General features: G+C 41.2%; 2 protein-coding genes across 2 annotated transcripts in view; one reads left to right on the forward strand and one right to left on the reverse strand.

Annotated features, from left to right (window-relative positions):
- Nucleotides 1–796, reverse strand: part of obsl1b (obscurin like cytoskeletal adaptor 1b) — a 31,294-nt gene extending 30,498 nt beyond the window's left edge. The window contains exon 1 of the mRNA XM_058654746.1: nt 707–796. The gene's annotated coding sequence lies outside the window, so the exon portion shown is untranslated. The remainder of the gene's footprint in view (nt 1–706) is intronic.
- Nucleotides 797–7,711: 6,915 nt separating this feature from the next.
- Nucleotides 7,712–24,373, forward strand: part of col18a1a (collagen type XVIII alpha 1 chain a) — a 70,914-nt gene continuing 54,252 nt past the window's right edge. The window contains exons 1-2 of the mRNA XM_058619572.1: nt 7,712–7,906; nt 8,021–8,094. Coding sequence (XP_058475555.1) covers nt 7,902–7,906; nt 8,021–8,094 — 79 coding nt within the window. The 5' untranslated portion in view covers nt 7,712–7,901. The remainder of the gene's footprint in view (nt 7,907–8,020; nt 8,095–24,373) is intronic.

A 24,373-nucleotide genomic window follows, 5' to 3' on the forward strand; every position in this document is an offset into this window, starting at 1 on the left:
CAAGAGACCTTACGGTGAAAATATGCTGAGCCCCCAATCACACCCTTTGTTGGCAACTCTCAACTGGAATTCTTTCTCTAAATGTCACAGTTAAAATGATTTTTCCTACATATTTCGACAAATGTCAGGCTTTTCTCAAAACAGTTTGAAATTCCCGCTTGAAATTGTACTCTTCTTATGACCATTTGAGTAATTTTATTCTTTGACCAAAACATTTCCTTGAGGAGCTTTTAACCCTTAATGGCCAGTGTTTCAGATCTCACATTTTAATATGAATATATTGCTTTTATACTGTACACATATACAATTAATTTATGTGTATATTAATGGAAACCCAACTTGTGGTTGGCAATACAAAAACAGTATTCTTTCATATCTGTTGTCAATGAGATACATAAGGATTTGTTGAACCTAATCATTTTACAAATAAACTGGTGTAAATTTTAAAATTAAAAACTGAATAAAAACATTCAATATATTCTTTAAATGTGCAGGTGTTTACATCAATGTTAGAATTTGCTTGAAAATTATTTTGCACTGCAAGATGTTTTATTGCTGCAGTTTGCACATTGTGTTGAAAGAGCGTTCAATATTCCCTCTGGAGATTTAAAGAGAGGAGATTAACCCCGGCGTTTACTTGTCTGATTTAATTGGAATGACCTCTGCCCCCTGTGAAGCGGTGCTGTGTACCCCTCGTATGACCTACCTCGCTTCAGCCGCCAGAAAAGGACCGTCAACAAACATTCCGCACTTACAATCTGGCTTCAAGTTAAGAAGCAATGCCACCAGGCTCCTGAAGGCTGAGTAACGTCCCAGGCTGACTTCAGATTCAGACACATGCTCTCCTCAGAGTTCTCCCCTGTTCATGTCCGCCTGTCCTTTCAGAGTGAGGGAAAATGGAACTTCTATATCCACACCAACTTGCCGTTTCACAGCTTCTGAGTGGTCCCCCCAATACTGTGTTGTTCAGGCGTTAGACACCCCTAGTGTCATTGTTTGTGGAATACCGTTAAATGCTTTCGCAGCTGCTGCTCTCCCCTAAAAATACTGGCTGTGTCGATGACAGCGGTGAATATAAGCCAGGCACTTCCATTCACTTGCCAGCAGAGGCTAAATATAGTTCAGGTGGCCAGTGTAAGGGGGGACTGCTAAGCTTACTTGAGACTTTGCAATAAAAATCCAAGATCAAGCATCACGTCTCTAAGTATATTAAATCCCCCAACGTGTCAAATATTGAGTATTGGTTCCATAGTTTTTTGAGTTATCCTTCTCACAGATGGAGAGAACCAAAAACATAACCTCCTTGGCAGATATAATGTATGAATATGTAAATATATGACACACAGGAAGTGCATGTAGTGATCAGTGGTCTTTCATCTCTTGCCCCGATCTCTCAACTTTAGCCCTTAATTTTGCATATTCATGTGTAGGCATATTCTTGTGGAAGTATGGTGTCTTCAGAGGCACACTTTAAGGGGAACGTTGCAAGTCTGATCGCTTTTTCGCCTTTTTCCTCTATGGAGCTCCCCCTACAGTTTCGGAGTACATGTTTTTACAACATCACCGCAAACGTCCATCGATTGTCTACCGCTTTATCCTCATCGGTCGCGATTTTACATGCTTATGTCATTTTTTCAATCCTCGCCATTTAAAAAAAGCCGGTCCGATGTTTACTCATGTGTGGCCCTTCGCACTGCAGACTTTCTTCATGACTGCTTGTTGAATCTCTGGCAAAAACGTATCGCGTATTTGAAAGCCATTGGATACCACTGATGATTTATCCTGTTCTTCAAGGTGTGTCCCATTTCATTTTCATTTTAGGTAAAAATGAGAGACTAGTTCAGTAGAACAGAGATTGCAATGACACGTGACATACATACTGTAATTTCAATGATTTGTACTTAATTATTTACGGCTGTGATTTGCATTTAACATGCAGTTAACCAATACTGAATGTCATCTCCTGCATGGTTCCAGATTGCTGCGTGAACTGTATGTGGAAGGATAATCTGCTCTATGGCCAGTGTTGTATTATTTTTGGGCTCTATACAGTATAGTTATATAGAAGGTTTTCACTTTAAGCAAACCTTAAACACGTCTCGAAAGTTAGTATTTTCTATGATAAATTTCTACTTTGCTGGTATTACAGATTATTACACAGAATGCAAGTTCTAGGATTATACATGCAAATGAAAGGAGATGGACATTGTTAGTTAATGTATTAATAAATGTTTAATTGTTTTAATTCCATTAACTGACTAACAGCTAGTAATTAATATTCCTACACAGCAGCGAGTCTTTACAAATCGTCTCGACATCAAATCAGTCAACTTGCTTGTATAACATGTTTTAATGTTTTGTTGCATGTGTCAAATGTACGCATCACTTCCTCACCTCAATGTTAACTTACCGTGTTGTATTGTTGTTGCATTGGTTGACTTCTGTTCTGTGCTCTGCTTCGATTTTTTGCTTACCGGCTTTGTGCCTGGACACCATCACCCTAAAGTCTTCTACGGGATCAACTGCTCCTCTCCTGTTACCTCACGGCCAGCCAGCTCATCAGCCACACGGCCCCTTCATGCTCAAGCCACACTCCACACTTCACCTGGATGTTCTGGACAATATTCTTCTGTTAACGTGTATGACCCCTGACCCTGCAGATTTTAATTTTCTAGAATTAACCTCTGAAAATGGCTCAAATGTCCAGTTGGTTAGAATGAATGAAAATTAGTGGCATCTAATGGTGTCACTGCAGAGTATACCAAACAAACAGAGGACTCCTTCTTACCCCTCCCTTTCCCGAGTGTGTCAGGGAACAACAGTGGCCTTTGCATACCTTTAAGGATGTGAACACTTGCACGACTCTCCCCACTCTCGCGCTCTATCTGCTTCTTCTCTCTTCTTTGTTGGTTTATGCATTGGGTCTAAGTGAGCGGAACAGTTTGTTTTGTGAGCTCCCACTTCAAAATGCTAACCTCACATCTGTTCAGGCAGCTGTAGACAGATAGTCTGTTCAATGTGGTCTCCAAAAACCAGGAAAAGTCTTATTCTAAAGCTATGAAAACCTTTTTTATTATTATTTTTTTATAGAGATTATACACTAATACACCCTATTGGGTGGTATATTCAATCTGTGCCAATAAGCTCTCCTAAATGTTACGCACTGGACCTTCTCATTCCCACCTCCCTGTATCCTTGGATTCACTGTTGTTGTTGCTGGCCATGACTAATAATTTCACATCATATTTTCATAATCTCTCCATTAAATGTGATTATTTTGGCTCCATGTGTATGAATCTCTGTTTCCTATTAAGAGTCCACTTGATAAAACCCAATACCTGGCTGAAGATCAGCGGGTTTTCATCACAGTCCACTGACTTCTTCTGATTGGTCGTCCTCATACTCACCCCAACAAACCTCTACAATCAAATTTAGTCAGTGACGACTTTGTGATTTGGGCAGCAACGCACTACCTCTGTTGAGGATTAAGACCCCACACCTTCCATGCCATCCAGCTCTTGCATCTGGCCTAGACATCTGGAATTCATGGAGGGGGTGGAGCCTAAGTAAAGTGCTTCTGTGAGATGGGAGTAAACTGGGACTGCAATTGAGGATGAAACAAGAAATCTGATTATTGTAACAGTAATGTGCCCAACTCATTGAATACAAACCTAAGATAATGGACTGCTTAAGTTAAAACAAGAGTAGCTGATTTAAAAATAACATATATATATATATATATGAATAAGAATTTGGCGAGTAATACGTTGATCTCATTCCTTAATTTAAACTATAAACTATAAACTTTAAACAGTATTTGATCCTTTGCCTTGTGAAAGTGAGAGGATGGCGCGACACGTGGGCTTGGGTTTTACCAATGTGCGAGACTGTTGTGCGTGTGTGTGACTGTGAGACATGGCTTCGGTGTGAGCTGCCATGTCTCCTCAGCTGTTTAGTGGCTCCACAGCCCCTCCTCCCTGATTTCAGCTGTTGGAAGTAATCTGATATAACTCGGGCCTCAGTAGCTGCTTATGAAATACTTAACAAGTACACAACTCCGAGCGTTGTTATATTATCGAGAATTTAAATTTTCCGCACTCCAAATGAAAACGTCAGCGTACTGAAACATTGGTTCTCCATAATGCAGTTTTTATATTGGATGTTTTCATATTTCATATTTTAAGTATGAATAATATGGCTCCAAGGACAAATTTCAGTCTGTCAAGGTTCCAGGTCATCATATCTTCAGGAGTGTAGATACTAGGCTACAATAGATAGAATAAAATTTGGATTTGAATGGTCTTGGATGAGCGGTGAAACCTCTTGACACCTTTAACCTGTCTCAGGTTAGATGCCAAGATACTGAAAACATTCAGATTTGTATTAACATAAATTACTCAGAGGTCATGTATCTCGAGAAAGGTCTGTTTTCTATGCACTGCTCTTTTATCCCTGGACAAGAAAAGGGTGTGAAGCTTTTAAATCTGAATAGTGCTGACAGGATCAGCAGAATGACCAGCAGCTTATCATTGCTGTTTAAATTGAACCGGGACTCTCCTGAAAATAGATCTTTTTTTTCCTGGTCTATTGCAGGTCGTGATCTGAAATGAATGAAAAATATTGCTGTGCTTTTGTGTTGCTTTACATATTAAATGTCAAACGTGTCATGTGCCTTCTAGAGGGTTTAGCAGTACTGAAAAGGTGACTTTAAAGGTCCAGCGTGTAAAATTTGGCAAACATGTAAGACAAAATAGTTCTCTGTATATTTTGCTTTAAGTATAGTTGTATGAATTGTCTACAGAGGCTTACCATTTTTGGCCATCACATTTTTATAGCCCACAATGGACATACTAAACATCTTGAGTTTTGATACTAACTGAAGATGCGATGGGTGAGGTGAGAGACATCAGCTGCAAATAATTTTACACTGTACCTGTAGAAGAATTGACGTTATAAGACCAAAAATGATCGACATACTAATATAGCCTTAAAATGGTAAATTGTCTGTATTTATATTGTGCTTTTCTAGTCTTTATGGCACATCAGCATGTAGACTAGCTCACTCTACTACTGACCTACACTGTACCCTGCTCCGGTGCAGAAGTATGACAATGTTAAAACATTCTGATCAGTGTAACTGAGGTATGATCATGCAATTGTGTTATTTTGTTTGAAGCTTTGCTTTTTCAGTACTCAGTATGTTTGTGTATTGTGCAAAATGTCAAATCCATAATGAGCTATATCAGTTTGAATGGTGACTCGGGGGGGTAAAAGCACCCAACAACCTTAGTAAATCCATGGTGCCTAACCTTTTAAAGCACTGGATCCGAGCCATGTCCCATAGTTTGCTATGATTACAATGTGGAAGGAGTGTATTTTTAAGGGTTACCATTGAAGTCAAATTACTAATCGAATATCAAATAATCTACTAAACAACATAAGCTAAAAGTTGCATTTTCTTATTATCCAGTAGCTGCTAGTCTTCTGAGTAAACTATGTGAGTAGTATTCTGAGTGTAATTATGCACAAGATATTGTGATTACATTCACTCTTGCTTTTCAAAACAAACAAAAAAAGAGCTGCAGGACACACGTCCCTCTCTGCTCTCAGTGAGGTTCCACTGCCACACGTTTTTTCCCTTTCTCTTCCCTGACACTGGAATGTGAGTGAAGCAGTCATCCACAGAGCTGTGGACGTGTTCAGACAGTAGCCCAGAGGCCTATACATAGAGAGACTGAAACAGCCGAGGCTCACAGTGCTACACGACTGAACCCAATGCCTGTTCCTATGATAACAAATATGCTCAGAGAACATCGATATGTGTAGCAGTACCTGTAAGAAGTAATCTGATGAATTCATGTTTTATTAATGGTATTAATCTGTTCAGTAATAGCTCAAATGCATCTAGGGTCTGCTGTGATGTGCACCAATAACTTGATCTGTCAGTTGATACTAAACCGATTCTCACACTTATTTTTGTTTCATGTACATGACACAATTCTACTTAACATAACATGCATATAATATTTTAACCTGGACGTTTTTGGAGTTTTTACATCCAGCGGTCCCTTATTATTATGATAAAGACTGTTCTACAAAAACAGTGGCAAAAACAGCAGTGCATTAATGAACTGCACAAGATTTAAATCTACTGATACCTCTGCAGCACATCTTGAAACGAAAACCAACTTTACCCTCTAGTGGACATCTTTTGTAAGTGCAATTTGCCACAGTTCAGACCATGATCATGCATTGCAAGGCAGACGCCAACACTGGTTAAGAATCATCAGAACTGAGGATGAGGATGGAACTAAAATGATCACTGACTCTTGGAACTTGTATAAAACATCTGTAACTCCCTTTAATGCCTTCCTCTCACCTTATTCATACAACACTGTAGTACTGTCACTTCCCATGTACTCTATTTTTCTTAGTTTATGTTTTAAAAGTACTGTTTCTGTCTTGTATCTTATCTTGTAATTTAATTTAGGTCACACTGAGTGATTTATAAATCAAGGTTCAATGTTTGTCAGCCAAAAAATCTCCATCCCTCCATCCCTCCTCAGGTATGTCTCACCTTACTCTTACCTCTGAGCGACATAATCCAAAGTAAACAGGCCCTCACTGAATCCACACATGTGCTTACTTCACCTGGAGAGGGTTAACAGTTGCAGTGTAAACTCTGCAGGAACGACACAAGTTTTCCGGTCCAACACAAAGCTCTTATTTACTCACAGAAAGCCGTAGTTTGTCATCTGTTCACATCCACTGCAGGGGAAATGTCGACAGAGGGACACAAGCTGTCAAAATGTTAAAACAAGGAATTATTTCTATTTCTATTATCCTCCACGAGACGACATCCAACAGCTGATTCAGAACACTGCTGCCCGTGTTCTCACTAAGACCAAAAAAGTGGAACATGTAACCCTAGTTCTGAGGTCCTTACACTGACTTCCTGTCTGCCAAAGAATGAATTTTAAAATATTAAAATTAGTCTATAAAGAACTGAACAGTTTAGACCCAAATGCGTTTCTGACCTGCTGGCTCATGATGAACCATCCAGACCTCTAAAATCACCTGTGTCTCCAGAACCAGGACTAACCATGGGGAAGCTGCTTTTCAGTTTTTATGCCTCAAATATCTGCAACAAACGTCGATTTTTTTTTAAATATAGCCTGAAAACATATGTAACTGTCTTACTTTCTGGATTTCTTTCTGGGTTTCTTTCTTGATTTCTGGATTATTTCTTTCTGGGTTTCTTTCATGATTTCTGGATTATGGGATTTCTTTCTGGATTATTTATTACTGGATTTCTTTCTTGATTTATTTATGAGTTTCCTTCTGGATTTCTTTCTGGGTTTATTTCTAGATTTCTTCTTTCTCTATTTCTTTTACCTCCCTATTTAAATGTTTTTGTTGTGTTTTATCGTGTATTGCATATATTTATGCTGCTACTGCGGTATTTCTATCTATCTATCTCTGAAGAACATGTCTTATTATTATTATTATTAGTAGTAGTAGTAGTATGTATTGTAATGACACGTGTCCTTCGCTGGCCATAAGAAGTAATTATAGGTTGAGACTGCTCGTGGAATTGTTCCCTTCTAGGACCTGGCGGAAGTCTGTGATGATGTGAACTCCTGCGGGCTGGGCTCAGACTCAGGACTCACCTCACCTCTCCCTCTCCCTCTGCTTCTCTCTCTCTCTCTCTCTCTCTCTCTCCACACACTTCTCTGCCGTCTGTCTCCAGCAGAGCGCTGCGTCTCCATCAGCTGTTCTCTCAGCAGCAGCAGCAGCAGCGGTGCAAGGCTGTGAGGAAGCACCTTTATCCACGCTTATTCCCCGCGGGTAGCCCATGTAGCTTCAACCAGTCGGTACCAGAGAAAGAAGAAGAAAAGAAGATGAGGTACTTTAGTTTCCATTTTGTGTGCGTGTGTGTGTTTGTGACTTATTGTTTTGTGTAACTTAACTTAAACTGAAGCGCTGCAGTAGTGAACATGAGTGGCTGCTGCTTCTGCAGGTGTTCTCGGCGGCTGGGGCGCCTCTTCTGCTGCGTCCTGGTTCTCCTCAGTCCGGCGGCATCGCAGGGGTCAGGTAAGAGCGAACACTGGAACACGAGTAATGTGAGGACTCTTATGAAGTCGATCGTATCATTGGAAGATTCGGTGCAGAAAAGCGCATAGAAGTTGGCGAGATCACTAATTCCATTCAAAAAAGAAAGAAGGAAAATGTGTTTGTTTTTTTAAAAAAAGCAGCAACTGATCTAAAAGAATGGGAATGTTTTGTTACTTAATATGCAGTGGTGTTGCAGTGACACACGTGCTTTACTGTAAAAGAAACAGTTTGCTCTCTGGATTGCATCAGTTCTCTGCATCCTCCAACTTTTCTTTTGTATGCACCACTTGCTGTTAGAAAGCTGTGGTGACTCATTGTGTGTCCCTGATTTCTGTGATACAACAACATCAGTGTGTCTGGTCCTCAGAAGGTCAAAGTGGCTTTGGGAGTGTTTACAGGGCTTTTTTTCCCCCTCTGGTCCAAAGTCTACGGTGTCTGGAAACACACACTCTGTCTGTGTTTGTCCTCAGACTTAACTTTTTGTCTGACCAGAGACTGTGGCTTGTACCTTTACACCCCCCCCCCCACCACCTCCTCCTCCCTGTGTAATGACCTGTTTGCCAGAATGGCACAGTAGAATTGCTGACTTTTATCTTTTTAAGAGGGTTATAATGTGAGACTATCTGGAAAAAGAGGCAAAAACCAACCCCCCGTAGTGTTGGAGGGCTATAAGAGCCGCTGAATATGAAAGAACTCCTGAATAATTTATCTTTATAACCTCACCAACATCCTGCATTTAATTTATTAAATGTACAGTTGGGAGAGAACAGTGTAGCTGTCAGATGATAGTGAGAGGAAACTGAGAGGATGTCAATTAATATTTGATTGACTGTGGTCGCTCATGGAGAAATGCAGCCTACTTATGCGGCAATGACAAACTCTGACAATCCAAATTGACTGTGGAGCATCAGGTCCTGATTGTATCCCATCGTGCACTAAAACGAGGTTTAATCAGACATTCAGTGCTCTGGTTGGAGCTGGACTACACCATTGATTGGACGGCTATCTGCCTCCGCTACTCTAGGTGGCGATATACTCCGTTTCACCTCTTTTAACCATCCATTAACTTCAGTTATTTAAGCTGACGGAGCATAAATTTAGTCTCTTGGTCAGTTGTACATGTACGCATTTTTCCATATACAGTTGTAGAACTACTCGGCTTGATTCAAATCTGCTCGGTTTGGGAATCGGGCACGTTGTTATCCATGACTTCATAGTACCTCCTCAATGTGGGCGGGGTCACCATAGCACGTCGTTAAATACGCGACATGAACGCACTGGATCCTCTCGTCAGCCACCAAACACAGCAACGTTTTTTTGCGGAACTGGTGGGTTTGATTCTTGATTCTTGTGTCGGACGTGACGACAATCTCTGACCAATCGGTGACCGGCAGTCTGTTGGCGTCACATTTCACAGCAGGTACCAAAAAAAGCAACAGGTACAAAAAGCAAAAAAAAAAAAAAAAAAACGAGCCAAGCTGAGTACAGCTAGAAGTGAGAAGTTTGATTGACATTATAAATGATCATTTTGACAAAATGTCATGTCGACATACCGATTCTTTTAAGGGGAAACATTTTCCAGAGAAAGTCTTAAACAATGTGACATTTCCACAGGAATGCTGTCCCGTCAGTGTGTGTGTGTGTGTGTGTGTGTGTGTGTGTCCAGGCTGAAAAGGCCTGTCACTCTGTCTCAAGAGCAGTGCCTTTGGTCGCACCGTGACATGGTTGAATTAGGTCTGATTCATTCCTCAGTCCCTGACTGGGTCAGGAATCCCTATTGTCATGTGATCTTTGACATGCACCCACTGTGGTTTTTGCCTGAAGGGAACAGGACCAAGGTGTGGGGGAGGGGCGAGGCTGTAAGGAGACACCCTACTGTGCTATTTAATGGCTGAATTAGATGCTGCATTAAAAAAATCACAGCTGGCTCGAGGTTTTCTTCTTTTCAAGGAGGGGGGCGTGGGGGGGGGGGCATGGGACATGACAAAAAAGCCATTTGAGACCTTTAGGGTGAATGAAACAAGGGACCTGGCTTTAAATGTGTTAACAATGTGTAGTGTTAACAAATTTAACATTTTACACCGATGTACCCCCGTGTGAAGAGCTTCTGTAACTATCTGGTGAAACTCTAGGTGATAGATGATCGAGCTGAAACCGAACACGCTTTGACAAATGGCTTTTGTCAAAGATGTGTCTTAACTGTTTCATGTTTTGTTTTTGTTGTTCTTTGGTTTTGTTAAATCTTATTTGGCGAGTCAGAAATCTTTGAAGTTCAGTGGCTTTGGGTTATAATCATTTTTGACATAATTGAAATGGTTGGTCTGGTTTTCATGTTTTGCTGTGTGAATTGGTTGATTTAAGCCCTCGACCACATTTCAGTTGAAGTAAAAGTAAAAAAAAAAAAAAGACTATATATCAGAGAATATCAGCCACACTGTAACTTTAAATCTATCTTTTAATTTTCTGTTACATTTTGTCTTTGATGGGAGAGAGCTTGAAGTAAACATCCTGTTTAAGTCTACATTTTGTGAGCTGGATGTTAGGTTTCCAAAGTGTTTTTCTGGGTAAAAAGAAAAAGTTAATAATGTGATCTGAAGGTTACATCTTGTACCAGTGGACTTGGATATTTTAAGAAACTGAATTCAGTGTTAATTTTTAGAAATAAACAAAGAGCATGGCCTAAAAAGTAGATCTTTTGATGGAAAATTCTACACTACATAAATGCAGGCAGTCAGGTGTACACAAGAAGTCCTTGTACATACTGTTTTCAAGTCTTCGTGGCTTTTGGAACTGATAATTATGTTAAATATCCATCAGAGAAGAGCATGTACATCACTTTATATGTCATATTGAATCGAGCACATACAAACTAAAGGATGTTAATGGAAATCTCTGTTAAACAACCCAAAAGTAAACATCTTTCTCTTGCTATTGAAATCAGTGTTTCTGTTTGGATCTCAATAGCCCATAAATGAAATAAATGGACCGACTATGCGGAGACTCTGTTAACTCAGTGAACCTTGTGATGTCTAATCCCTGGATTTTCTAGTCAGTAAACCTTCTTATTCACGATCGACATCCCTGGAGGTTCCCCCGTTAGGCTTTGGAAGCTCCATTCAGCATTAGTCTTGTCACACTGTACCAGCTACCAGCACATAAACAGGCCATGAAACCCCAGCTGGGGACATGGCATATATATTTGCCCGTGGAGATCTCTGCTTGCTCGTAACGTTAAGCTTATGTGTGCATGCGAGGTTGTGGGTGGGGGTCATTCAAAATGTCAAGTGGACGTCTGGATATCCCTCTGTGGCTCCCTTTCCCCCTGTCTGCATTTTGTAAAAAAAAAACCTGTCACAAAGGGCAGATGCTTCCTTTCTTCATGTATCCTCCTACACATGCCACTGTGGTCTAACCTGTCAGTCAATAAGACACAAGTGTGTTAGTTGGAGTTTGAGGTGCAGCAGCACTCTCTGAGGATGTGTTTTTAACATGTGAGATTCCATATGAAGCTGATGTTACAGTAACAACAACTTCAGAGATCCACTCTCTTAACACAGCACAGCTGTCAAAGACCAGGACACACACACAACAATCTGTATATGAGAAACACTCTTACTTAGTCGGCTAAAAAGGAAATATAATTGTGGTGTAGTTTACTTCAGTGTAGATGGTGTTTTTGTAAGAAAACCATGGTGGTCACATCCTGCTTTGATTACCTAAGTCGAGCCATCTGGAGCCTGTAGTCAGTCTGAAGAGTTGTATATCTGTGCTGTGATGTTGAAAAACATGCTCCAGTCTGGTGAAGCACCTCTGCCTCACAAGACACCCTGTTTGAGTTAGAGCGTATGTACACATCTGAGACCAGACGATAAATGGGATGGATGCTTTGTTGTTTTTTTTCGCAGTAAAATATCCTGTGTTTCTGAAGCATTCACGTTTTTTAGGCAACTTTATCTCACAATGTTTTATTGCAGCTTCTTAAATGGGAATGTTCTCTGGTTTAATTGCTGCCCTATAACTGTAAACTGCTTATCTGTTTCTGTTTGATGGCAAAACATTTGAGTTATAAAATGCCATTTTTATAACTCAAACTCAACATTTGAAAGAATCAAGAAAATAATCATTAGCTGCAGCCCTAGTAGTGACATGTATGTCCGGTGGCAACTGGTTTTCCTGCTGCCTTTGCATTTAAAAGTCACAGAAAGCTACATTACTTTGATCCTGCACCTACTGTACTGAGGTGGAAGGGAGGATGTTTGGCGCGAGTCCTAGAACAACTCTAATCAGACTGACACCTGGTTAAACTGAAGGGAAATATTTCTGCCAAGTGGTCGATTCATCATAATGACGCAAGCTTCTTATTCAGTTTCATTGATGAAGAACTGAAAAAGATTCTACCTGACCTGAGGTCTGTTTTTTCTGAATGTCAGTTGCACGGTATGTTCTTTGTGAAATAACTGGATGTTAGTGACATTTATGGGGGAAATACCTTTGCTTTAATCATTATACTTCATGATATGACCACTGTCAGAAATAACAACGTGATATTGATTAATTGACTGAATAGTTTTGTCAACCATGTGTAAAGAAAAGCACTGGCAGGGCTTTTGCTCCGTGTTTGCCTTGTATTTGTAATCCCTGTCATCGTTTTCCGGCCCGAGCGAGCCTCCTTTTGAATGCTGCTGACAGCTGTTGTTGGGCATTTTTATGTGCTCCCGCCACTCAGTGTTTCAGGTGCGCTCGGCTCTGCTCTCATACCGGCCCCGATGTCAAAATGCCAGGTTGAGGGATGCAAAGTACAGAGGGACGCCATAATAACTGCTTGTGCTCCCGAGAGGAGAGGATTGTCGGGCCACTTGCTCTGTACACCCAACTATCTCCAGCACTAATGGCATACTGAGTGCCCTCTTACCTCTCAGCGCCTCTTTCCTGTTTGCGGTGAAACCTTTACTTATTGGGCTTGTCTTTCCCAGCCGTAATCCAGGTAGGAGTTTGAAGGTGTGAAGCCGTACCCTGCAAATAACAGGACTCTACAGTACGTGGGGGGTTTGTTTTAAAGTCGTAAGCATGAAGGGGCTTACAGTATATACACTCACTGGCCACTTTATCAGGGAAACACCTGTTCAACTGTCTGTTGACTCAAATTAGGCATGTAGATGTAGTCAAAAATATGTACGCTAATTAAATATCCTGTGAGGCCAACACTGAGCTTCATGTATCTAGTTATGTATATTTAAAGATTCTTAAATGCTTGTTTGCAGATTTTGTCCATTGTTTTGTTGCAGGAAAATCAGCGTAGTTTCTTCCTGTGATGAGATTTGTCATGGGTCAACATACAGTAGCAACACTTAACAGCAGTGTGCTATAACGATAAAAATGTAACGTTGATGAGCGGCCAGACTTCTTTGGCAACATGCCCGTAGCCTCTTTAAAAACCATTATATTCATGGCCAAGCTCACTTATACTCTGTGTAGACGGTTTGTCAGCACTGCAGGCTGCAGACTCGGTGAACGCCGGTTTCCATGGCCACCAGGTGCAGATTTTTTTTTTTTTTTTTTTTTCCACCACAAAGCCGTATTTGGCTGTAGCAAAGGAAACTGGATCCATCTACCTGGCACTTTGTCCCAGTCACCAGCTTTAGGGAGTGATCACTTGTCCTTATACTGACAGCCTGCTGAACACAGAGGCATGAAACTAGAGACCGTCCCTCCTCCACCCATTTACATTCTCTTGTCCTAAGTAATCTATACCATCAGCTTTTCACTCTCCATGAACTAGGACTGGATCAGAGTGACCAAGACTGTCTCCTAGCTTCAGTTGAGATGTGATCTCCTGATGTTACTTTGCAGGTTTTGAACCTAAAATTAACATATTTTAACTTTCACATGTGTGAACAGTGTTAATACAAGCCCAAGCTACCACCCAAAGCGTTTTTTAATGAATGAATAGACCATTCAGCATTTCGCGAGGCCCCTCTTGGGAATGTCATTGTGCAGTTCAAACCTCACTTTGCTGTTATATTCCTCTTTTTTTTTTTGCTCTCCATGTCTTCTTATCTTTCGATTGACTCTCATGATGTGCAGGCTTCTTTTTAAGCCATCCTTGAATTCCACTCATTCACCCGTCCTTCAAGAGCTGCCATGTCTGTAGGCAACTCTCTTTTTACCCTCTCGCAAATCTCCTACCATGGGGGGGGGGGGGGGGGGAGGGTGAACTGAGGAGAATCCCAAGGGATGGGGAGATTACCATCAAGTGTAGAGCATCTGGGACAAAAGAGGGATTTGCTGAGTCCTGTTCCTCTGTCCTCTACTTTTGTATTGTCTTGGTATGGGATTCGAGGTGAGGTATGGAATTCGCTGACTTTGACCTGTCAGAAACTGTACCTGGTTGAAACTGAGAGGTGGACTTTTTTTATTAATGTTGATACAATGTTGGGTCATAAAACAGGAAGAAGACAGACAGTAGTATTTTGAGACTGTCGTCTTTAAGACTGCCAGTCTTCATATTGCATCTGTTTGCCTCTAAGTGTACCTTATCAAAAACCGGCACGAATTGGACGCAATCTCAAGACATGCAATTTTTTCTGTATACATATCCTGTATACTGAGACAGATGACTTTTTAGGTCTTGTTGGATCTTGTGCTGAGTCTGGATTCAAAGCAAATGCCTCGACTGCTCATAACCTGGAAGCTGCTAATTGTTGTGTGAATCATGAGCCGTGCAGACAATAAAGGGTGCCCTCTATTCACTCAGTGGCTGTTACGGGCCAGGTGGCACTGTGCCATCCATTGAGAGGTTTAGAGAGGATGAACATAGTTCAACCAAGGGGACGTTAAATATTTAGAGGGCCAGTGAAAGATTTGCAGGCCTGTTCATCTGCTGAGACAGTGGCATTTCCAGTCAGTTATACGAGCTGGAAGGTCTGAAGTCAGATTTGCTACCTCATTGGCCGCGTAGCTGGCCAAAGCGTCCCTTGAAGCTCTGTTACTGCGATGTCCAGCAGAACCCTGTGGTTACACAGCTCAAGTTTATAACCTTATTATTGGGACTTGTTAGACTTGGCTGCGATAGGCCTGTGTAACCTTGAGTTTCCAGCCTTGAATGTGTCTGCCCCAAGTTCCAATCGGTAAGAATTCTAGAGAATACTCATTTGGCACTCACTGCTCACTGTATGCAGGATTAGATACGCCTCTGTTTTAATTAATACGGCTGTCTACACAGGCCTTGTAATTGCTTGTATTTGGCACAGGGTACACACAAACACACAGACCAAACTGCTTTTAGGCTTTACTGGGTTGCAGCCATAAAGTCTAGGCCAAAACTCAAAGAACTAGCAGCGAGAAAATCAGCTAGGTCATCTTACAATGCTTCACATTGCCTTGTACAGCCTCATATTGCTTCATATTGCCTCGTGTGCGATTGCTTTCTCGCCTCATATTTCCTCGTGATCAGACCATACCTGGTGGTGCACTGTTGGCTTGGGTGTTGGTAGGATTTGTGCTTGTTTTCACTCAAGTCTCTTGTTTCTTACCTTCTTTTTTTCTTTTGTGACACTCTGATGCGTCATGATTATGATACTATGGATGCACATGGCTGAGAATAACTACAGATTTCGTTGGTCATACAACACATACAGTGAACAGATAGGAAGAAATTCAAACATACATGATGTTGATTAAAAAAAAAAAGTTCAACTGTCTTTTTTTGAAAAACTGTATCTTAACAAAATTCAATAAATGAAATGTAGACATCACACTCTTGAGCCAGAAAATAATATAACTTTCAGTGAGTTCACTAAGTGGCTTTGTTTCATATCAGGTACCAGCTCTCCAAAGCTCCATCACATGGATTGTAACATGCCTTTGCTTGGATTAAGCTGAAACAGAGGAAGACATGACCTGTGGGATTTTTTTTTTTGTGTGCTACAGAACCAATTTGGGGGAGGTTTGGCTGGAGGGGAGCAGTGAATGCTGGCACCCTGCACCCTAGTCTGGCCTGTACTAATTGAGGGCCCTGATATTGTCTTGTTGATGAAAGCGTTCTTTGTCCCACTCACTGATCTTCATCTACTGTATCTCCCAGGCCTCTGATATAGTCTTTGGCATACGTCATTCCCCTCCAGCCATTGTCTCTGCTCATAACAGGGGATTAAAGTGTCAGATGAAGTTGAAGCATAAGCTGCTGAGTGGCGGTTTAAGGTTTTGTAACACATAAGCTAAAAGTTGTGCGGCTGTAGAGAACGAGACTTTGAAACTGCCATGCCAACATCCACCGTCCATATTTCATTTATTCATACACTTCCTTATTGAAGTGTGTACCAGTCCGCTAATGTCAAGGGTCAGACTTTCATGATTTCCTCCCAATTCAAAGAGGAAGCTTTGCGTTGGAGAAAGAAAGTGTTTCATCCCCCCGCCTTTCATGCCTGGATTTACTGTCAAAGTGTTGAGCTGCATTGACGTGTTCTTGAAGTGCGATGCAAAGCTGAAACTCAACTCGAGTTAGGCCTGGTGGGTTCAAAGAACCAGCAGAAGGACAAAGAGACAGGACTGTCCAGCAGACGGATCTTACAATCCGCTCCTTATACGACCTAGAAACGAGATCTGCACTGTGTCTGCTTTCCACGTGACGCTCACATCTTCAGTGGAGGACGGGCGACGATAGCAGCTCCGCGGCAGAGCGAGTCGTCTTCCAACTGCAAGGTTGTGGGTTCGATTTCTCGTTCCACTCGTCTACATGCCGATGTGTCCTTGGGCAAGACACTTAACCCCATATGAATGGGTATGAAAGGTGTTAAGTAGCTTTGGGTGGTCATCAAGACTAGAAAAGTGCTATATAAATACAAAACATCTACCATTTACATTCAGAAACAACAGAAATAGATGGAAATTCAAACTCTGCTCATGCTGAATAGTGAGAGGATGCACTTGACACCTTTGCCAATATTTTAGCTGCTTTGTAAATGTTTGACCTGTGCAGACAAGTAGGATCCGTGCACTCATGGCGAGTGTAAGGATACAGAGAACATCATGAAAAGCCACAGATGAGTGAGGGAGTTGTTGAATGACAAAATATACAATGATTCTTTTTTTTTCCAGAGAATCTCTCTGAAGCTCAGAGGAAAGACTTCTTTATAATTTACAATTTAAAAAGTTTGCTTTTTAACTTGTTAACTGTAAGTAGAGGAGACCCAGGTTTGCGGCACCAAAAGGCTCTAATCTGAGAATCCTGAGAATGATGAAAACAGGGTTAAATTAGAGATTACTTCGAATTACACTTTCCTCAATAATGACTTGTCATTTTTGACTCTATGGAGACATCATACAGTTGATTAAACACACTGTAGTTTATCCTCCGGTACATAAACTTAAATCCATCATGAATGCACAGTAGAGCGTGGCATGATCCACATTTTCTTTTCTGTCTGAACTCAACCTGAGCCTGAAGCCATTCACAACTGCTGCATGTAAACATTTAGATATGAAATGTAAATACATATACACACATGCTCACCTATCCGTGGCTAATCCTGTTTCTAACTTCAATTTCATGATATATGTATGTCAGACTGAGCTCTGGTTAGGTATCCATGCACAGTGTTAAAGGCAATAAACACAATAGAAATGTCAGCATGGGTCGGTGAAGACTGTAGCCTTGAATACACTGAACATATGAACACATGACCTGGCTGATACCATCTCAAATATGCATATGGAATTTATTTTGCAAACAATGAATAGCTGTTAATGATTATTTTCGTAAAACGTGGGCACTGGTACCTCACAGCAGGAATGTTCTTGGTTCAATTCCCAGTTCAATCATGGCATTTCTGTGTGGAGTTTCCCTGTGCGTGCGTGTGTGTGTGTGTTTTCTCCACATACTCTGGCTTCACCCCACAGTCTGAAGACATGCAGATTTACTGGAGACTCAAATGCCCCATTTTAACTGGTCAAACTCTGGGTTTAAACGTGTTTTTGACCAAGTGGGAATGTGTTTAATCCAGCATTAGCGGAATTGTGAAACCTGGGTGAACACGTCTTTGTCTGCTTCATTTTTTGCCAGTGGTGCAAATCCCTGTGTCGTTTTTGGCCCAACGCTATGACTATGGGTAAAACCTGTGAATACGAGTATAAGTTGTTGTTATTCTATGGATGTTGGTAATTCTACTCTGATGAGTTTTAAGTATTCTAGCACTTGCCTGCTTTTGTCTTAGATACGTGTTACCGTTGACACACGTCTAGACATCGGCTTAAGAATTAATAGAATGATCCACTCTGCTTCATAAGACGTCTGATGTTTCACTCCTCTTAATTCCTCCAGCGTGATTAAAAAAAGAAAAAACTTTCCTTCCTATAACCCACAAGTGTCAGTGTTGTTAAGCAAACTTGTGCGCTTCACATCTCATTGACGTGACATCTAATTTGTGTGGGGTTTTTTTCATTGTGCAAAGTAAGAGCTGGGTCAAAGTTACTGTATCAAGGTTATTAGATGGTCAGTCAATAAATTGTCCTGTGTGACTGGCAGGAGAATTTTAAGAATGCTGATAGCCTGGGAAATTTGTCAGTGGACAGCCTACACTCCAAAGAGGTGGGCCTCTATTTTATTAGATATGAGCATGTCTTGGAATGTGACTATAATGTACCTTTTGACTCCCTGAGCCAACAAGCGTCAGCAAGTCGTTGAGCTCTCAAGTCCTTCAGGTTCCGTAGCATTAAGACAGGTTTTGTCTACAAATACCAATTATTTTTCTTGAATTTTTTATTTGTTTCCCTTGTCCGATTCTAAGCAGTTAGATAAATGTTATCGCCACTGACTGGCTCTTGCTGTGGTCCTCTAAGAAAGAATAAACTCTAGAAGATAATCATCTCTAACTCTCTCCCACTCCACCAAACAGAGGGTTTTGCCGTGACTGGAAAGAAAACAACGCCGTCTGTAGCAGATAACTGTTGTTGCACAGCAGGTGCATTCACTGACTGCATAATGCAAACTCAGCCCATTCTTCGGCTGCTTCACAATAAAACCTCGAAAACAGAAGTTAATCAGAATCATTTCTTTGCAAAATAATGCTTTTATAACTAATTAAACCCAGATGCAGACACTTATTATAATTATGGCGAACCTGGGACTGATTACACCAGCTGAAGAAACATCTAACGTATGTCACATGTGAGCTGGTCCCAAAACTGCCAAGGTGTCGACCCAATTTTTGACTTTTCTCTGACCTTTGCTGTGTTTTCCACCAATTGATCAACATCCCTCCCACACTGATCACATACTGTATTATTGCTGTCATTAAAACCTACGGCCGCCCCGAAGAGAAACTCAGTGTGTGAGGGGCAAAAACATGCTACAAAGCTGCTGAGAAAATGGGTCAAGTGGGCAGATTAAAGAGCTCATGCACACAATGTGTGAACCCAGTGGTCTCTGGTTTTGTACCCTTGCTGTTAAGCAGTTTATCTGCCATTTCTCTGTACCCCCTTTTTTTTTCTCCTCTTTTCAAGTTGTATGGAAAGAAACATCGTGTTGTAGAGAGAAGCTGTCTTGGCTTTGTTGTGGGAGAGATTGTTGTTTTAGTTGCTGAAACCTGGCAAGCCCTTACGAGTTCACTGTCAGATGATCAAGAGTTTGAGGTATATGCAGTCAGGGAAGAATCTTTGTTTTATCTCACACTGTCTGTCATTTCGCTGTGAGTAATGGAAACTGTGTGTTGCTCACGGTGAAACCTTTAGGCTACAAAGTTTAAAGGATAAAATATGGACTTATTTTTGATCCATCCAAACAGTCTAATTTGCCAAGATGTAGCTACTTACATAATTGCTGACTGAAGAAACTTGTTTATTCAAGTTGGAAACGGGTCTTCTAGTGTTTTTGGTGTATTTAAAGAAGCTGCTCAAACTTGCAAATGTCATTGTTTTCTATCAAAATGGAGCAAGGAACTCAATGCCATATAATATACAATATTTGTTGTTAGTGTAGCTCAAATCTGGTCATGGAAGTGACAGTGGATGGACACGAACGCAACAGGAATTGATGCAATGTCAGTTTAGAGGCACACATGTAAGCTCAGTCGTTTCACAGGCTTCAACTTGTTCTCAGCTTTTGAAACAGCCCACGAAAAAGCAGAGCTTTCCTTAAAATCCGGCTGCTGGCCAAACAGCCGTCTTACTTACATCACTTACTTCATCATCGTCGTTTTTTTGATTCAAATAAAACTGTCATTTATAAGTTGTGACTCACTTTGCTTGTAAATTTAATGAGCACTCGCCGTTGCTTCCAAAATAATCTATCACCGTGATGAAGAAGCGTGCCAGTCTTTCCGTATCAGTCCTGCCGCCACACGCTCTTCACGACTGTGTGCTCAGCTGAAAGGTTTTATCCTGCCGAGGAGAGAGAGCGAGCATTGATGACAAATGACTAGCCCGTGGCCAAGTTGTCGATTCAACTCTCAGGATCGGTCAAGGTTCCCCGTTGCTCCCCAGGCACAGATAAGTGCTGCCCATTTCTCCTGTGCGTGTGTAGTAAGGATGAGTTCACTATCACTCATTCACACGTGTGCAAAAATAACTTATTCTCATTCTAATTAAGATTTGCACTGGTGGCTCAGACAGGGAGCGCCACCGTTAGAAGGACTGCTTCATAAAAACGCAGCTGGCGGCGAGTTGACTGCTGTGCTGCCGCGGTGAGAGTTAAGTCCTCTGAAAGCTGCATTTTTCACATCTGCCACAGCGACGTTTACGGGCTTAATCAACGAACAAATGAGTAATTTGTAGAGCAGGACTGTGGCGGAGAGGCCCTGCAGTCACACACACACGAAAACGGTAAAGGCCTCAATCATACTGTAGCTATGGCTCAATACGGCCAAATATAATCTTTAAAAAAACAGGTAAAAAAAGTATGTGTTACGTCTCAGTGTGTTTGCACAAAGCACAAACATTTTATGGATATTTAGTGAACCTTTATTATATTGCTTCTGAAGAAAATTAGATTTGATGGTACTTATTTGTTATCCTTTTTGTCTTATTATGCAAAATAATATCAGATGCAGTTCTAAAGTTATCAGCCAGGGTGGAAACATGTGTTGTTTTAAATTAAAAATAGCTATTTTATAGACTGTGTGTGAAGTTAAACTTACAAGCTGCATATTATATGATATTTGATTACATGATAAATAATTGGTGGGGCTCCATGGCATGTGGAACTTTGAAAGACTTTTGTCACTAGCTTTTAAGTGCTCTGTTATTCACAAGAGCAAATACTGAATAAAAGCAAGTAGCAATGGGAATTGGGAATGGAATCGGATTTCATAAAATGAAATATAATATGTAGTAATAAGCTCAGACAATTTATGTTGAACAGTAAAATGCTAAAAGCAGTCTCAATTAAGTATTCAGACATGTTTCATTACTTTGCGGTGGTGCGTGCCTTGTTGTAACATGGCACTGATGGATTTTTTTTTCTTTTACTCCAAACCCACTATTACCACAGTATACTTACCCTAAGGCCAAGTCAAACCACCCACTTCCCCGCCCTTTAGAGGCCAGGTCTTGCTTGACGCTTGTGTCGATGTCTCAGGCCAAGACACACACACACACACACACACACACACACAAAAGGTGGGCTGGCTGGTGAAGGTGTGTCGATAAGTGGCAGTGGGGCAGGGTCTTGTTTTAAGAGGCTGGCTGCTTTCCAAGTCTTGAATAGATCATTGAGAAATCACAATGGGGTGAAAAGTACACTGTCAACAAATTGCTCCTTTATACACTCAGTGGAGAGCCGAGCTGGTTGCAGATGAGTAGAGGGTAAAGTGGATCGTGGGGTTGTTGAACTGGTTCAGTGTGTTGTTAATAAGGTTTGAAGTGTGTCAGGAGGGGAAAAAAGTGGTTGTCTGTGCTTCCACTTCCTGCTCTTTACCTTCCGTACCCAATACTCTGGCATTTGGACACATTCCGGCCGTGCATACCACCACACAGCCCACAGAGCTGAGGAGCGTTATTGGGTTACTTAGATCTGATCTTAGCTCAAAAGCAGTGTAAAATGTGAGACTGGCTTCTTTTTGTTTAAGTGGAAGCAGCAGAAAAAAAAAAAAAAGCCTTTCCTATTACAGGTTGAGACGACTCAGCCAAAACTTCGCACCAAGTGCACCTTCAAATTAAATGCTTAAATTGTTATTCCAGTGAAACCAGAGAGCTGTATAATTTCCTTTCAACTCGTAACCCCGAAAGATGAAAGCTGATCCACTGACAGCGCGTCTTACATCAGAGCAAAAGCCCACATTGCACCACGGGGGTTATTAAATGCTTATGAATGCTTATCACATACTAACAAGCAGTGGCTGATAGTTTCTTGGACTTCTTGTATGTAGTCTCTTGTCTCTTAATTTGTAACCGATGTGACCTTATGTGGTTCACTCCTTCAGTGTCCTAACCTTATTTGTTTGTAAGAGCCGCGGCGTAAAGAACACACACACAAAAAAACCTCCCCAAATAGAGTTCACCTCCCTCTGCTCTGCCACCAGAAAAGTCTGTGTCTCCAAATTCTGGGGTGACTGAGCTTGTTGGGTTCACCCACAACAGAATGGGCCCTCACCCCTCACCCCTCATCAGCCCATCCTCTTAAGTCCTGACTGCATTTTATCTCCGCACACACACACACACACACACACACTCGCCTCTGAAATCTCCTTGGTGAATAGTCACAGCTTGGGGGGAATGCCTCAGAGCAGACAATACCCATGTATTCTTACTCAACGTCTCTCACTGTCCATCTGAAACCCCGCAGGACTCTGGGATGTTGTCTGTGTGTGCAGAAATGGAGAAGCCTGAGATGCCGATAGCTAGTGTTCTCTCTGTCTTCTTGACACAACACTGTGGATTTTTAAACAGCAAGAGTTGCTGGATACTTGGCCCAAAAGTAAAGTCTGAAAATTCCAGGCACACAGTAACCACCCATCCAACAATGTGTTTTAAATAAACGATAAGAACCTTGAATGCAAAATAGGAGTGGGGGGTGATTCAGTGGGACTGGTTGGGCGACTCTTCTCCTTATACTTATCATTACAAACTCCTGTGTGTATGAACTTGTCTGTTAGCTGGTGTTAGTGTCAGATATTGGAAAACAAGACTATACAAGAGTTGACAGCCATTCTTGCGAGGCTGTGCGTAAGCACGGTATAGAGCTTTGAGCTAAATGCTAATCTCTGGAAACAGATCCTGCATGTGAATATACAGAATGTGTAGGTGATGGTCGGGAGATGATAATGGGGGCTGTGAGCCTAGTGGTTTCCATTCCTAATTTGAACAATCACATTTGAGCAGGCTTTGGTTGCTCGTGGGTAAACGGTCTGAGTGGAGAGCAAAAGAAGGGGTGGAAGTCTTTGACAGAAATGCATCAGCTTTCTGCTTTTTAATAATTGATCTGCATTCATATCCAGTTACATAGCTGTTAATCATGATTAGCCGAAAATCTTGTCAGTTGTGGAAATAAAATCTGGTCGTTAGATATCGTCTTTCAGCGATTCTCATGTCTCAAGTTGCTTGTTGGAAGTGTGTAATGAAAGTATTGTCTGTTGCCCACAGAAGCTAATCCATTAGGCTGAATGCTATGCAATGATGACGAGATCATAATTGTATTTGATCATCAGTTAATCAGTTTAAGGGTTTTTCAGATTTTTCAGCTTCTTATATGTGAATATTTTCTGGTTTCTTTGCTCCATATAACAAAGAAACCATTAAAACGGAATCATTTTGGTTTGTGGACAAAACAAGACGTTCGAGAACATCATCATGAACCGAACAAGTGCTCGATTCTTCGAGAAAATAATCCTTAGTCGCAGCCTTAGTAACATTCGATATTTACCCAATATTGGTTTGAACTGATAACAGTCACTACTTGGCAAAACATGCACCGTTTTGGCAGGTGTAATATTTGCCATATTTCCAATATTTGTTTAGATTGCCAACAGTTGCTACTTGGCATAAGTTGCTGCATGTATTTGGACAGAAACCAAAAAGATTGAGGTATTTGACTCGATAATGGCACAATGGAAAAATGATTACAATTTTATCCTGAGGGGAACATGAACCTTGTCCAAGTAGCTGTCGTGCTGTATCAGTAAAAAACCACAAATGTGAACCCCGCTGTATAGCTATTCCTGAGTGTCGCTACGGTTCCTCCTCTACAAAGAGAAGAAAGATGCTGGAATAATGATCATGCCTTAGAAATACATTCTTCTGTATGCGTAACAGCAGTGGCAGTGTTCTC

Source organism: Solea solea, chromosome 2, assembly GCF_958295425.1.
Source record: "Solea solea chromosome 2, fSolSol10.1, whole genome shotgun sequence".
Taxonomy (NCBI): Eukaryota; Metazoa; Chordata; class Actinopteri; order Pleuronectiformes; family Soleidae; genus Solea; species Solea solea.